The sequence below is a fragment of the Pelecanus crispus genome, chromosome 13, assembly GCF_030463565.1.
Source record: "Pelecanus crispus isolate bPelCri1 chromosome 13, bPelCri1.pri, whole genome shotgun sequence".
Taxonomy (NCBI): domain Eukaryota; kingdom Metazoa; phylum Chordata; class Aves; order Pelecaniformes; family Pelecanidae; genus Pelecanus; species Pelecanus crispus.
In genome coordinates, this window is record NC_134655.1 from 17283642 (window position 1) to 17300004 (window position 16363).

The following is a 16363-nucleotide window of genomic DNA, read 5'->3' on the forward strand; positions in this document are numbered from 1 at the left end:
GAGTGTTCCACATGGCAGTTCACTTTTTTTTTTTTAAACAGGAAAAAGGTCTTTAAAAGTTATTTATATGCAACTGTTTTTCATGCCTACAATGTCTGTCTTTTGCTCTTTGCTTGTGCTCTCTTCTTCATGCACTTTCAGGCATGCATCACTTTTTATTTTATAGCACAGCATTCACTTTTAAGAAGGGCAGGTGATACTTGACCTATTTGAATTAGGATGGTTTTGTTCTAAGAGTATCTACGGGACAGGGGAATGTACATGTTTGCTGGTAAACTTTTAGTTGATTCTCCTGAAAAATTCACAGTGACAGCCTGCAGTCCACCACAGATGAGGTATTTGGCAGAGCACTGTTATCCGTCGCATAGGTGAACTAACACGAACGGTCTGATTACAAATTTGGCTTACAAATCAATGACTTCCTTCTGGTTATAGACCAATAACATGGTTTTAGCTCAAGCTTCGGACCATAAATAAAACTGGTTAAAGCCACTGCTGTTCAGCCACTTGCCCTGGGCCTGTTTGTTCCATGTTGCAATATGCTCGGGCTTGACGAGCTCATTCATTTTGGTTGACCTTTCTGTAACCACCATGATTTTTCCTCTCAGAGCCATTTTGCGGGAGGGGGAGGAGGTGACTTACCCTGCGCTCTGGGCAATCAGAGCAGAGATCAGCTTCGGTGGCTCAGAACCAGATGGCTGCAAGTTTTATTGGCATTTAATGAAGACTTTTGGTACGAGACAAATGCCTAGATCTGTAGGCAGCCCAACTTTCAGTAACTTCTTTGCCACGTTTGAGTCATCGTTAATACCATCCCACTCAGAGGTTATTTCTAGGCCCACTCTCTTTCTTCCCAGCACATTTTTGCACATATACTTTTAATTTCCTTTAACCCTGCTGGCGATTAACCTTTTCCCCCGCCTCTTGTTTCATCTTGCCTGGCAAGCTTCATACAGCTCTGTAATCTTTGTCAGCTGCTTAAACCCTTCTGCATTTCTATGGCGGTTTTCAAATACTAGAGGCCTTTTAGCAGCTTTCTGTTAAGTTTTAGCAGCTTCTTCTCCTCCCTGTTGCTCTGTTGGTCGAGGCACTGGAGTCTGCTTTTCTCTTTCATACCATTGCTGAGCAATCCTTCACTGTTGTGCTTCACCCTGATTGATCAAAGCGTTTCCCACTGCAAACTTTGATCAAGAAGTAAAAGACTGCCAGCAAAGTGTTGGTCCCTTCCTGCTCACTGTACAAAGGTGGGTCAGCCAGTACCAAGGGGAATATGGGGCTCGTGAAAGTGCTTGCATGAATAAAGCTAGCAGGGTTTTAATCTCCTAAACATTTTCCAGTTTACTGCCTTTGCAAGGTGGATTGCTGTCTGCTCTAAGCCCACTTTGCACCATGAGGCGTTCCTTGAGCTTGCTGGTGCTGACCCCATTCTCACCAATTCAGGCTGTTTGCCAGGCAGCTCTTGTATGACAAACATGAGCTGCTATATATCCATAGATAGTTCTATCTGTAGCCGTCTGTCTAGCTAGCTATCTATAATATATATAAAAAAAGTATATAAGTGTGTGGGGTGTGTGTGTATATATATGTATGTATTTGTGTGTGTTTCTATCTTTCATATGTGTTTGTGTATGTATATGTAATACATTTCAGTGTGCTTGTGTGAAGACATTTTCCTCCTTGGCAGAATCTAAACTCCGAGTGGGCTGCTGTCTGTCTGCTGTGGAGCACGATGGAAGAATTCTGCCTTTGTCTCCATTGAAAAATGGAAATGAGCTGACTCAGTAACACGCCACAGAGAGATGTGCCTGGGCCAGCTCTGCTGTGGGTGAGCAGCTGCCAAAGCTCTCCTAGATGTGCAACTGGGTAGGTACGGTTCCCTGTTCTGCAATGTGCGTGTTGTGAGGGGCCACGCTGAAGAGGAGAAGGAACTTCAGCAAGTGACCTCCAGTGGGGAAACACCAATGAGACACTGGCTTTGCGTGACTGCAGGGATGCCATGGACCTGCCATGGAAGGCTGACATGTGCCTGGGCTCCACATTGCACATCTTGAATATTGATTAAATTTGCAGAAAATGATACAACAGGATGAAGCATTAGTGACCAAGAAGGTGAGACTGGTGATGTGTTCATAGGTTGAGCCTTAGGGGTCATCCAAGCAGAAGAAGCATTAGCTGGTAAGAGCAGCCTCCATACTCCTGACTGGTTTATGATTTCCTTCACTTTCTCTTTGTTTTGCTCAGTCTGCCCTGATTAAGTGATCATAAGATCCACTGATTGAAAGTCCCTAGAAAGCCTCATTATATTATCTAATGCAAAACCTTTGTATTATTTAATGCAAAGTATTTTCACCAACAGGTGGGTTCCCAAATGTTGTCCCTACTTCCAAAGGCAATAATTGTTCTTTTAAATGAAGAAAGTTAAAAACACTCCCTTAAACAACAACAAAAGTTCTGCTTTTGCTTAACAAGGAAAGAGGTTTCATTTTTAAAGATCACTCTATATTATTAACTCGCTTAATTATCAGAAGGGACGGTTGGATGAGCAGACAATTAAAATAAGGAGAAGCTCAGAAAGAAAAGTTCAGCAGTGCGTTAGACAGACAATGGGGGAAAGTAAAACTATTTCATGTACTGTTTGAAGGAAACCATTTGGGAAGGAAATAGGATTAATTAAGTTTTGAACTGGTTAATTTTGTTGCCTAAAAATATTTCATAGATTAACACTGTAACATACTTATGCATGAGGTAATGTCTGAGGTCCTTCAGCAATAGGGTGAATTGCTGGTCTAGATAAAGGTACTGCAAATCAGCACGGGACCCCAGACTTACTGGAGTCCGTGGTGTATTCTGCAACTGAGATTAGGATCAGGCCTTGAGACAGCCACAACAGAGTCTGAACTGTGCCATATTATTTTGCTGTACTGGTCATGGGTCAGGGTGTGAGCCGAGTCCTGCTAAACTCAGTGAGTGGCAGTGGTTTTGTTGCCTTCCATGGGCAATGCGTCCCACTCTCTGATCCTTAGTCTCCATCCCCTTCTTCACCTCCCTTTATTGGCTTTGTCCTTTTCATCATAAGTACAGTGAAATTCTACTTCATCGCTCTAAAACATCTTTGGTAGAACTAAACAGTGACCTGGAGGAATATGCGGTGAAGCCACTGGCACCAGAAATACCCCTGAACAGGAGTCTTTTTCCTTCTGACATTTTAGTCCCATTACACCTTCTCTGGAGCATGTGTGCATGCAGCACCAGGGTTGCTCCAAGTGTCCTTTGGAGGCTTTCTGAGTACAACACCTGTTCATGTAAACTCTTTTCTACCTTTTCTTTTTCCTGTTCCCCTTGAGAAGGTGTCTGAAAAACCTCTTCTCTCACAGCTTCTTCTCCCTGAGGTTTTGTTTGTAGGGCTGATACTAAGCTCACAGTAGGAAAAAGAGAAGACAGTTTTCACTGACTTTGGCTCAGACCTCACTATAGTTTTCTTCAAAATATATATAGTATTGTTTGAAAACACTGAAAGAGTTCTGAGTTCTTGTCTATATGAAACTTCCCTGCTGCAAAGGTTTGGATAATGGATTCTGTGCCCCAACTCCAAGTGCAGGGCTTTGTATAACCAGGTGCAATAACTGAATTAAATCAATACGCAAGGAAGGGCAAAAGAATGATCTGCTCAGCCCAGTTGGATAGGGCTTTTGTTTGTGCCTTAATTTTCTTTAAGGTGTGGGTGACGAATCATGACAAATTACTTTTCAGAGCTTTCCAGTCTATTCAGTAATGAATTAATTTTAACAGGCACCAGCCATGGTCCTCCCAGCGATGCTGCTGCCACAGCCGTTCAGCCCCAGCAAGCAGCATTTTGCTGTTAGTGCAGTTCTTTTCATTGCAAAGTCCCCAAATTCACTCCAGGTTCCCCTGGGAGCATGAGCTGAGATGTCTAGATGTCTCCATGCAGGACCAAAGACAGAGTGTAAGAGAACTGCCAGTCTGCTGTGTGTCCCCCAAAATATGCCATCAACAGCTCAGATCAGCCCTAATCAACGTCTCATCAAATCAGCCAGCTCTGTGCACTACAAATGCCAAGACAGGGACAACTCTTCCTCCATATACAAATGTGATGGTCCTTGGTGGAGGGTGGACCTATGATCCTGTCCTCGGCAAGGGGACAAGCTCAGAAAAGGAGTGTGACAGACAATGTGCGATGCTGAGAAACCCATGGGAGATGAAAGCAACTGCCCCTCCTGTTGTTGAATTTAGGTGAGAAATGCCAAACACATGTGGGGAAAAAAATTAGACCTACGAGTGCTTGAAAGTAATTTTCTGTATGTGGTATTTAAGAATCTTAACTTCCAAATTGTTAATAATGATCTTTGAAGGGAACCCTATAAACTGTCTTCCAGTTCCTGATGAGATGGAATAATTTATTACTTCAATTTCTCTGATTAATGTAAAATGTGCTTCAAATCTGGGTTTTCCTTTAATATTTAAACTTCCCCATGAGAGGAGCTGTAGAAGGGCAGGGTGATTGAGTGCCCCCCAAATTGATGTGGCATGTTCCCAAAGCAGGGTAAGCTCTGCCACTGGAGCCGATAAACAATAAAAGCCATCATGTACCAGCAAACCCAGCTCTCCAAAAGGCATGAACTTCAGTGCCAACCTGCCAGGAAAGAGCAGGGCCCCACAGCTCTGCTCCCTCATGTCAGGGAAGAGAATATCTTAAAAATTTACCCTGTGATCTGGTTTAGGAATTTTGTCAAGAACATGTCCTGCTGGATGAAAAAAAAAGCCCAAAGCTGCTGTTATTCAGGGTAAAATGCATGGTAGAGCTTTTTTTTCCTAAAAAACCAATTTATTTTAATTAGGCTTTCTACCATTCTTTTATGTCATTTTTGCAGAGCCAACGTCAGACAAAACCATGGTAGGCTTTGCCTTGGTCTCACACCATGTAGGAAACTGAGCTCCAGTACTTAAAGTAGCTTTATTTCCTGAGCTGCTAAAATGCATCACACTTCCTGTGTCTCCCATGGACCATGGCAAGGCTACAGCAACTGAAGGCTCCACCTGTGACGGTCTTGTCTTGACCATTCAAGTTGCCCCTCTCTAGTTCAAGAAGACATAGGAAAAGGACCATGTTAGCACAGAAGGGTCTAATGCCAAGGAAAGCTAATGGTGTAATGCACCAGCGCTGGAGCGGAGAACCCTTAAATACCTGCTGTGATAAAATTCAGAGCCCAGACAAGAGGGAGTCTGTTTTAGAGAGAATTATTTATTAGAGGATAGGAGGTTGTTACGTACAGATTCTGTCCTGCAAAAGTGTCCTGGTCATGGATTTGTCAGGGAGACATTTAAACCCCTTAGAGCTGGCTCTGGTCTCCATGCAGAGATACTCAAGACACAGCAGAGCTCTGCCAGGCCTGGCTCTCGTGCTGGTGCTCAGCTGGGGAGAGGCCTGGCATACTACAGCATCCCTGAGCTCATTACACCATCTTGATCCCACTGGAAAACCTGGCCCGTGGGCTGGAAACCAGTGGTGGGGACACCAGACGGTGCTGCAGAAGGGGCACTGTTCTTCCCTGGGATAACTTGGAGATATTTTCCCCAAGTAGGGAATTGTTTTCCATCGTGCCAGTGATGAACATGGCTGAGCAGGTGGCTACGGAGATACAACCATGCTATGAGGTAGCATGAGGTAAATTAAAAGAAAGCAAAAAGATCTCTGTGATACAGAGAAGAGCTCTTCCCACCCTCCCTCACCCCAAAACCAGGCCAAGCAGGCAATGCCTGAGTCCCCTGCAGAGACCTGTGAGAAAGCAGCTCTGACAGGTGGATCACAAAAAGGCAGCAATTTTGCCTCATAATAGTTGTGCTCCTAGCAGTATTCCTCCCAATTTCATGGGTGACCTGTTTTCTCTTGGGTTGGCAGGTAGCATTTGTCAGCCTTTCATAAGGTCTCTGCACAGCTCCTGCGGTGGCTCAGGTCTTTGCCAAGTGAAGCCCAGGTGAATCAGAAAGCTGCTGTGCTGGTTTTGCACCTCCCGAGCCAAATCTAGGCCCACGGTATGCTGCACAGAGTGTGGGCAGCATTGGTGGGGAGGCAGGGACAAGAGAAATGGCAGATGAAAGGCATCGGCCATCACACTGGCAATAACAGAAAGGCCTGAGACCAAGCCTTCTGCAGATGGTTAGTGGCTCACAGCCAGTGCAGGGCTTGGTTTCATACCAGCCCCTGGGCTTTGTCCTTATTCCAGGTGTACATCTTACTGCACTCTGCCCCTGCACATGTGGCAGAGCAAAGTGGATTGACCAGCGGCTGTAAGTTTTCTTTTGATAGACAACCATCAACATGGACATTTTTCCAACATCTAGCACATTTCTTAAAGGAAAGTATTATCCAGAAGTCATCTGTTTAACTTTATAATTTATGGGTGCTGAAGGATAAGTAAATACTCTAGAGTCGGGCTCCTAAATCTGGTCCTCTGCTGAAGCCACATTCTTGTCTACCCAAGGGACTTTGCTGGCTGGGTCAGAGTATCACCTTCACTTCGCTGTCTGCGAAGGCACATTTAACTCTGTTTCTCCTTATTAAGTCTCAGCTCCAGAGACTCCATGTAAAACCCTGGGCATAATGCCCCACTTTGCCCATAGTCTACATGAGCTTTTGTCTACTATCAGGACTCTTATCAAGAGTGTTCCCCTTTCAGTCCACAATACTCTGAAGGAAGAACAGAGGTTTTGGAACAGGCTTGTCAGAAATTTAACGTAATTGTCAGAAACACCTGTTTATGGCTATCACCATATCTCTCTTCTCATCTCAAAGAGTGGCCTTTGTTAGCTTCGTATATTAGAAACCTTTGAAACTAGGGACTTGGCAGTGAACGCTCACAGCTGATGTCAATGTCAATACGAAAGATGGGTCAGACTACAGACCTCAGAAGGGACAATTTGTGAGATGAGCATCTTTCTTTCACTGCAGATGACCTTCACGGTTGGAGGTGCTGGGGATGGGGAATAACAGTAAGATTGCAGCTACAAAGCAAAGCAGCAGACCTCCAGTTATCTTTAGGATAGTAAATGCTCAGCATTGAACAATGTATCTAACTAGCTTTGCCCCAGATACGCTTATTTTTAATCAGGTTTTATGTTCCTAAGGCACTCGGACTCCTTTTTTGGAACGTGCACCTCAATAAGGCCAATGTTTGGGGTTGGGAGGGTTAAGAGAAATGTTCCATGAGGGCATAGCTTAGTTAAAGGAAACAGATGCTCCAGACTCACTGAGTTATCAAAACCTGTGGAGCAATCATGGCCACATCTTCAATTTTTAAGGATTTCTTATGGCATTGGTTGTGCTCTCACCTTCTTCACCCTTTGGAAAGGGGCAAGCTGAGGACCTCCAGGCCCTCTGAAGGCCAGCAAGATGGTGCTATTTGGGAGGGCAACACCCTGCTCCAATATGGGAGCTCAGCAAGCCAGAGCTCTTGCCACAAAACAACAAATATAGGGGTTTGATCTGAAACATAATCTCCTTCCCTCCTCTCTCAGCCCCAACCTTTAAAAAAAAATGCATTGTCCCAGCCTGGTCTGAGGTCTAATTCAAGCTTGGTCAAGTGGGAGGGACACAGAGCAGACAACAGAATACCTGATCTTAATTTCAGGCTAACATTTATAGGTAGCTTTTTGCCTCCATTTCCATTATTCCCTTCCAGAACTGGTTCTTCCGCTACCTGTGGTGAGAACTTGTTCCTCCTAGGACTTCTTGAAACATCTTGATGAGTGAAGCTCACCTGTCAGAGCTGCCTGGATGTTATAGATAAGAAAAGTTCTCACTGATGTTTTTAGAGAGAAAAGGCAGGAGTGAGGCCATTTTCTCTCCAGAGCATGTGCACAAAGGCAGGAGGCATAGGAGCCTTTTTCCTCGAGACCAGATAAAGCTGGCTCCTAAAGCGTACCTGCAGAGATGCACAGCAAACTCTGAGCATCCTCAAGGTGCCACTCTGGCAGAAGCAGTGCTTGACTTACCGCATGTCTCTGTGACCCCCGGTACCGAGGGCTGCGGGGAGGTGTGCTGCGAGGTAGCGCTACGTGGCTGCTCTAAGGAAGTCTAACAGGGAGGCCAGACACGGAGAAGCTGGAGAAGCTCAAAGCAGAGGAGTGCAATTCACTGGGGCTCCAGCAGCGCATGGCAGAGGGGCCGTTACCAAGACTTTGTGGCACTTAATCGTCACTATGTTTTGAGTATCTCGGCTGGGCATGTAAGACCAGTTCTCACAATATCCAAAAGAAACAACATGTTCTCATTTGTATAGTGTATGGCATTACAGGGGAGTAACCCATTACATAGAAAGACTTTGAACATTAATTACAGTATCCTTTATAACTTTATAATTTAACTGCTGACCCTTTCCCTTGAAATTAATCATGGATGTACATCATATAATCAAACAAGCTTTTTTAAAAAGTACATCTTAATATAAATAGTTTATTCAGTGCATGGTTGTGTATACAACAAATAATAAACAACTCTTTTGTACGAGGCAGAAAGCTGCCTGTACAGAACTATGTCAGTTTTGGAGCACAGAATCCAACGATGATTAATGCACAAAATCTTACACATCATGCAACTCTATGCCAATATTCCAACTTTCTCCCATGCAACAGACATGATGACCTAAATGGAAACCTAACTACATTTTTTAAACAATTGTTTCCAATAGCATGTATAAGTATATGTTGTTTAGGGGTAACCTGTCCTAACGCTTCCTCCTACACAATATTCACGTGCCCGTTACAGTGAAAGAAGGACTTTTACAAATAAGACGTCTCTTATAAAAAAATTAAGTCACCTTAATTCCACAGTTTCTGTCTTTAGAAAAGAAGCCACAACAATAGTTTAACATGACACACAAAATGGAATTAAGAGAAATCTACACTGGAGGATAATTTTATCCCTTTCTGTTAACTTCCACTTGGGATAACAAAACAACTCATTTCCTACAGACTGGGGTTAGCACAAGAACTTTACCAGAAACTACAAATCTATAAAAATTTATATTTCATTGTGTTTAAAACCACAAGAACACTGTTTGCTTGAGCCTGAGACACCAACTCTCAGTTCCAACCCTGAATTTTTAATAATTTTTTTAAAGACATAGCTTTAAAGACCCATTGGAGTTCAGAAATCAAAAAGTTGCACTATTCCAAATTAAAGGATACATTTTTTATCAAGCCTTAGATATAAAACGGTAAGCCAAGGAAACAACAGAGTTTACATATTTGTTTTTTGTTTGCCCCTATAAAACATACAAGCATTAAAATTTCCTTTGAAGAGCAAAAGTGGTCTTTTTCTGAGTTGGAAAGCAAATTCTTATCAGCAGTGAATGCTGTGAAATGTTTTTTGTTTCGTATTCCACAAAGCACAGGGGGGAAGGAGGGGGGGGGGGAGAGAGAGAGAGAGAGAGAGAGAGAGAAAGAGCTGGACATTTCTTCTTCGAGATTTATTCCGCAGTTATGTTTGCTGGCTATCCAAGTGCCTTGTGATATGCACAAGCATATTCTACATTATTGGGGTATATCCTCTGACAACCAGTAGACCTAATGGCTGATAAACGAGTGACCTATGCAAGTTCGGTGGCTTGTCCTGGGCAATTGAACGTTTGGATGAAAGACTGCTAGTAAGAATTCAACTGCATCCAGAGGTAAGGTTCTGTTTAGAGAGCACTTGGCTTGCCTGAACCTGGCTACGTTGACTCATTTTGGCTCATGGATTTACCCCCATTTAGCACTCCTGAAACACTTCTGCTTTTTGTTGGGGTCCCACTTCCAGATCTTGAGAACTCTGTGAGATCGTGGAGAGAAGGCTCTTTGTACATGGCCACTGCAAAGCAAAAGAGAGGCAGCACGTCAGCACACGTTACGGGCTACTCCGTCTGTTGGTGCAAATTCCGGCTGTGAAATGTTGGGATTTTTTGTTCAGCAATATGCAATGTGAGGAGTGAATGAAAGAAACATGGCAAGGAGACCTCTTCCATTTTAAACGCTCCCTAAGAACCCCTGAGGTCCTCAAGGAAATGATGTTTTAGAGCAGGGAAAAAAACCACAGCTCCCTCCCTCTCCCAGTTAAATCACCCACCTACCCACCACACTTACAAAACTCTGCAAGACAGACCTAAGCTGATATAAATCAACATTTCCTTATTAATGGTGAAGTAGCACTGTCAACAGCTGTGATTTGACCTGTTACTTGTAAACGTAGCCTAAGCAGGTGGGTGCGAAAATGGATTTTCAGTCTTCTGTTTCCTTTGTTTTCACACACATTAGAAGTGAGGATCAACCTCAACATCAGTTGACTAACACCTAGTCCTAAATAGACTGCCAAACTACTCCAGCATCCACTCAGGGCTATGCACCTTTGAAATATCCTCTCTGATTTCAAAATGACGCTGCCTTAAAAGGCTACCTAAGAGCATAACCCAGAAGTAGAAGGCTTCATTCCTCTTAAGGAAGGAGCATGTGGAAGCTAGTTCTTCTGGAGAAAAGGCGCACCTCCGTACATCAACTGAGATCTCCCTCTTTGCACTGACCAGAGGGAGCCAAGTCTGACTACAGTCCTGATTCAGATCCTTCAGTTAACTGGGATGACTGTACATCCTGGCTGTTAATACACAGCGGTATACATATGCCACATGCGTTATTACCTTTAATGTCATATGCTGGTGCCACATTAATTGCGGTTTAATAAGCACCGCACATTAGAGCTCTACCTCAGGCAAAAATAGACAAACAAACATCCTGTAACATAAAGCACAGATTGACAAGCAAGTCGCTGATGGCCTGTGAGCAGATGCTTGAGCCATTCCAGGTGGAGCCTTCATTATCTATAATGGAGACACTGTGGACTTTGGGCGCAAAGAAACTAGTATGTGTATTGGGTTGGATTAAGAGAAATGCAGAGGTAATGTAGAGAAACCTAAAAAAACGTAGCTCTGGTTACATTGACAGTGTGTAACAGAACATTATACTCCTGTTATATAAGTAGCTGAACCCTTCAAATATGTATGCACAGCAATTAAACATCTCTGACATAAGATAATGTCAGTTCAGATAGATGGAGCAAACCCAAGCAATTACCTTTTAATGGTTTTGGAAGAAAGTGTGCTGCAGGTTTATTTTTCTTCACATGGTTTCCTTTCATTATTTCTCCTTCTTTGTTAAGACCCAAATACCAACCCCGGCCAGACTGTTGCTGTCTGTAGATCATTGAAGAATACGTCACATAGTAGTTTTCAAATACTGATTCTTTGAACTTGCATTCAGGTGTAAAATGTTCCTGTAAGAAAGTAACAGATCAATATGTGCAGTGCTGAATCTCACATCAGTTAGTGAAAAAGCATCCAATATTCATTGCTTTCCCGATGGTTAAAAGACATACCTCTCAGCCTTCACTATCCAATTATGAAACATGGGCTTTAAAAGTATTAACAAAAGAGTAACACAATTTGAAACCCGTAAAATGACACTGTGAGCAGCTCAAAGTAGCGTAATAAAATCTTTTTGAACAATGAGTAAAACGTCTAAGTGAAGAATTATTGATTGATGCAACTAACGGACATGCAGCAGACGCAGCCCTGATGTCAACCCCAAGGGACCAGCTGTGGTCCTGCCCCCCAGGCGAGAAGTGAGGCCACGTAATGCCTTTGTGCATTAACTGCTGGCCTTTACTGCTTATGAGGAAAGTGCGATAAAAATTCAAAGCCAGGACGCCATGAGTAAATGGTCATCTCTTACTAACCCAGCGATATTAAGTTACCTTGTAGCAGCTGCCTCTTTGGTCTAATCTATGCTCTTTCTCTGCCCAGCCTATCATCCACTGAAAGCCCAGCTGTCAGAGACCCATGGAGGCATTAGCCTCTGCTCTGGGACGGGCAAGAGTTAAACGGTACCACAGCTGAAAGCGTATAGGATCAAGCTTTAGTCTTCAAGTTGAATCGCACTGCTTCTTTTGGGAAGATGGTGTTGGGCTAAGAGTTAAAATAAAGAGCAATAAGCCAGGAGAGAGACTTTCTTCCTGCCAGTGGTGAGGCTGGCTTTCACTGTGCAATGGTCTTGACTCAATCAATACTTTTTTGCACTATTGCCCAGAATCAAAAAAGGCTACAGACGTGAAACATGGAGCTTGGAGCGACCTAAGACCAAAATGCCAGTCCTGACAGCACCACTCAGCTGCTTCCTAGCGCCTCTGGGTGCTTCAGGTCTTTTAACATTAAAAGTTCTGACAACATGTCACCTAAAAGTCCATAAAATATGAAAGAGGAAGGGCTTGGTCTGGTGATGCAAATGTTAATATCACAGTCCTGCCCGTCGTTGCACTGCACAGCAGCCAGCTGTTTGCTGGTCTTTCCTTGTGAAGGCAGCCAGCCTCAGCGGAGCTGCCCTTGTGCTTAAGCATAAGCTGCACTTATGCTACAGTGGCGTGAAAGAAAGGAGGAAAAATTGTGCTTGCATAATGATTGTAATTTTGATTAAAAAAAAAATCAAAGGAAATTAAATGTCTCAGGAGCTTAAGATGTTCTTATCTTATGTTCTCAAATATTCTTGTGTGAGAAAAAGATGGTATTTTAAAAAAACCCACTATGCATTTTCTGCACATCTTTTGCCATTTTGTCTTCTCATAGGAGAAAGTAAAAAACCTCCCATCCTCTGACTGGTGTTTGCTTCAACAAAGAATGTGAAGTAAGCAATTTTCTTCTTTTTTTCTTCAAGCTAATTGGTTGTTATTTAGTTAATTGATGATTGGTTTCAATTGCTGTCAAACGGGGACAGTCACTGCATTTTTGCAAGATTTCTAAATAAAAGCCTTCCATCACTGTACCCTGCCCAGCGCTAGCCATGTTAACAAAGACTATTGCAAGTGTATCATCCAATTAACAGCAAAATGGAAAACTACAGTGCTCCCACCGGAAGATTATGGTTTATGTACAGTAATTTGGAGCTGTTTTGGGTACAAAAGGCCTGCTTGTACACAGCAGCGGAGGGTCAGACTGCAAACAGAACCACAACATTTACTCTGGCTCTCTTAGGAAGCGAGTTAACCTCAGTATGAGCAGCAGGAGCCAACAGCCTGCAGAGTCCCTTGAAACAGAGTGGGAAGACAGACACTATAAATCTCCTTCACCCCTGATTTTTCCCTTGGCTGTGAGGCTTGCGATAACAAGCCGTGGTGGAAGCCCTGTGTTGCTGCGAGTGAGTTCACAGCTGAGCCCGTGTACAGCCAGACACCAGCCTGATGGTGCCCACCAGCCTGACGGCCATCCCCCGCGAGCATCGCAGACAGCAATCCCCTCCCTGGAGCATCTCCCAGTTCAGCAGTTACTACCACGGTGGTGATTTCTCGTGACAAACAGCGGGCACGGAAACAAAGACACCTCCCTATAACATGCTTGGTTACCATGCCAAATTCCCTCCCAGTTTTTCCAGCACTAAAGCAGACCACCTCATTCACCTGACTGGCTTGGCACAGAATCGTGCTCCTTTGTCTTGACTGACATCTGCTTAATTCCTCAGCTATGGCTGCAGCTTCAGAAAGGTGCTGCATGGTGGGAAAAGCATCCTCCTTGCCAAATAAAAGATGATCCCACATGAGCTGTTTGCAGAGGCTGAAGCGCTCTGCTTGCTCCTGAATACTAAGCAGCTGCTTACCTTTTGCAAGTCTTTGTTCCCACCCATCACTTGCCTTTAGTTTAATCCAACATGTGTCTTTCCTACTCATTAAAAAAGAACCAGGGAGGAGAACTGCAGAGGGAAGCTCTGAATGAGGAATGCTAGCAAATGTGCTCCTGATTTGGGGGTATTACAATTAAAATGTACTTTTCTGAGCTTGGCAAGTCCATGTGCCGACCTACCTGGGTATGGGCAGGGCTCCTATCAGCACATCTGTTCAAAATACAGTGCAGAGCAGCAAGTGCAAAATGGCCATTACGTGATCTTTGCTGGTAAATTCTTTAATAATATACTGAGGAAGTGCAAGTTAAAGACGGGAGAGGGCTGAGTGCCCCAATTAAAACTGGTCTTTTCCAACTCATAGTCAATCCTATTCAATATGTATAAATATGTGTTGAATTCTAAGACCAGTTTTTCCTGTCTCTCAGCTGTCCTCTTTGTCCATCTTTGTAACAAAAATAATTCGAATGAGTTCTGAGAAGTCGAATGTTATGAATATATTATTACACAAACCATAAAGAATAGGCATTTGTGTGAAATAATATTTCAATCTCAGCTTACCTCAGAAGTCAGGGATGATAGCACCTACATGACAGTAAATTGCACTCACCCAAGCCCCTCACACATGCACCCTAACAATGAATGAGGGAATGAATGAATAAATAAAAGTTAAAGAAAGTGCTGGATTCACTGTAGTCATGACTCAGCCATGCTTAAGTAAGCAAGAAGATGAACTGTCAGGAGCTGCTTCTTAGTTTTGAGCTGATCAGCTGAACTACTGAAATGTTTCTTCATGAATAGACCTGCAGCTGCATTAAATATGTGAAAAATAATTAAAAAAGAATAATTTGGTGTATGATAATACAGTAAAAAGGCCTTGTAGCATACACTACAGTGGCTGTATTTCCAGGCAGCTGACTAGATTACATCTAAAATAATCCAGTCTCTTCCATACAAATACTGCATTACAGGTATGCCAAGGCTGAAAACTAAAATACTGTAAAAGCGAAGCTGGAATTCTTCCTGCTCTAATTGTGCAAAAGCCATGTTTCGAGCCAAAGACTATCCAAATTAGCAGCCATCACAGCCACCTACACTGCAGGACTGAATATTAATTCTTCTGCCCCCCAAATGATTGTGATGCAGGAATTCAGACTTCCCATAGACAGAAAATGGGAAATCTGCTTTAAAGAAAGATATTTAGTGTCTTCAAGTTTCTGTCATATTATAGAAGCCTCTCGTCAGGATGGCTGTAAGCACAGTGCACGTAAGGGGGCAAAGATGTTTGCTGTTTATTGCATACTGTATTTGCATTGTGGATACCATCAGCAGGGGAGATACTTTACGGACTAGTAAGTTTAAGTCATTAGGTCAATACTGAGTTTGTTAAATGTCTGTGTCTCTCTAGAGGTTGAATGTCCTGCAGCTACCCTACAGCATTTGACCAGAACAATCAGAAATTTTATTCAGATGGATTCAGTGCATGAATAAACAACAAGAAAAAAAATTAACTTTGACATGTATTTGGGAAAAGTATTGGGTATTTGGGAAACTTGGAAAATGTTCTTACATATCGAACATATAATTATGTTCCATGTGATCAATGGCTATGTCTGTGTATGGGATTTATTCTTTATTTTCTCCACTTAATGAAAATTGGATTTTTTTTTTCCCTTCATATCCTGATTTCTTTTGGGACTATAATGTAGCCTAGGATTCCATTCTATAATCATGAATTTTTGAAGGAGCCTCTTTAAGGCTCCAGAGTAGTGATTTTCTGCGCCACTGAGCTTGCCTTTTTTTATGAACAGAGATTGATTTTCTCCGTCTTGGCATGTGAAGTTCCAGGGTGTATCCTCTGGATCATCACCCTGTAATGTGCAGCAATATCAACAGCACAAGATGTGAATACTTCAACTTTAACATTATCAGAAATAACAGCTTTTAGATCACCAGTGTGAGAAGACTCTGAAGAAACTGGTATTTCGTGAAGCCACCAAAAGCTGTTTGCTATAGGAATAGAAACTTAGAATTATCTTGAAGCAATTTATTCTGGATCAGATATATTACAGTTCCCACAGATAGGTTCCAATCCCCTAATATTGTCCATTTTGCTTAAATTTACCTGTTTTGAGGAATCCTAGTGATTTCAGTGGGAGCAACTCACAATATATGAATATATACACGTCTTGTAGGACTGTAATTAGGAAGACTGTTTGACCACGTAATCATGACTGTGTACAACAGTCACCAGTCACAGCAAAAGACATGCTCATCAAAACTCTGTGGGCTTTTCAAGACAGATGCTATATCAGTGCAGTGAGGAGCTTCATTTTGGCTATGTCTATTCCAGGTGAGCTCTCACAAAGACATTGGAGGTAGCCCAAAGCCCTCAGGAGGTGCTGTAAAGCTGAACTTACTGCTGCTTGAACAAAAAACTACTGCCGAACAGGAATTTGTGGAAGGCTGTAATTCCCCTTCAGTTCACTACAATCTGAAGGCATGTGTACCAGCCATGCGACCATGTAAAGAAGAAATTAAATTCAAAATTATATAGAAAAGATACACTAAATTCTTTCGTCAGGAAACCTACTTACTGGCAGGAGTGATAGGAAGGCACAATTTTCCTGGAAGGTGATCCCAAACAACTCCATAG

General features: G+C 42.9%; 1 protein-coding gene across 2 annotated transcripts in view; it reads right to left on the minus strand.

Annotated features, from left to right (window-relative positions):
• Positions 1 to 9728: 9728 nt before the first annotated feature.
• The window catches only part of FGF13 (fibroblast growth factor 13), a 117142-nt gene continuing 110507 nt past the window's right edge, over positions 9729 to 16363 (minus strand). For both annotated transcript variants that reach the window (XM_075720568.1, XM_075720567.1), the window contains exons 4-5: positions 11119 to 11317; positions 9729 to 9865 (exon numbers count right to left, since the gene is read on the minus strand). In XM_075720568.1, the coding sequence (XP_075576683.1) occupies positions 9729 to 9865; positions 11119 to 11317 (336 nt within the window). The remainder of the gene's footprint in view (positions 9866 to 11118; positions 11318 to 16363) is intronic.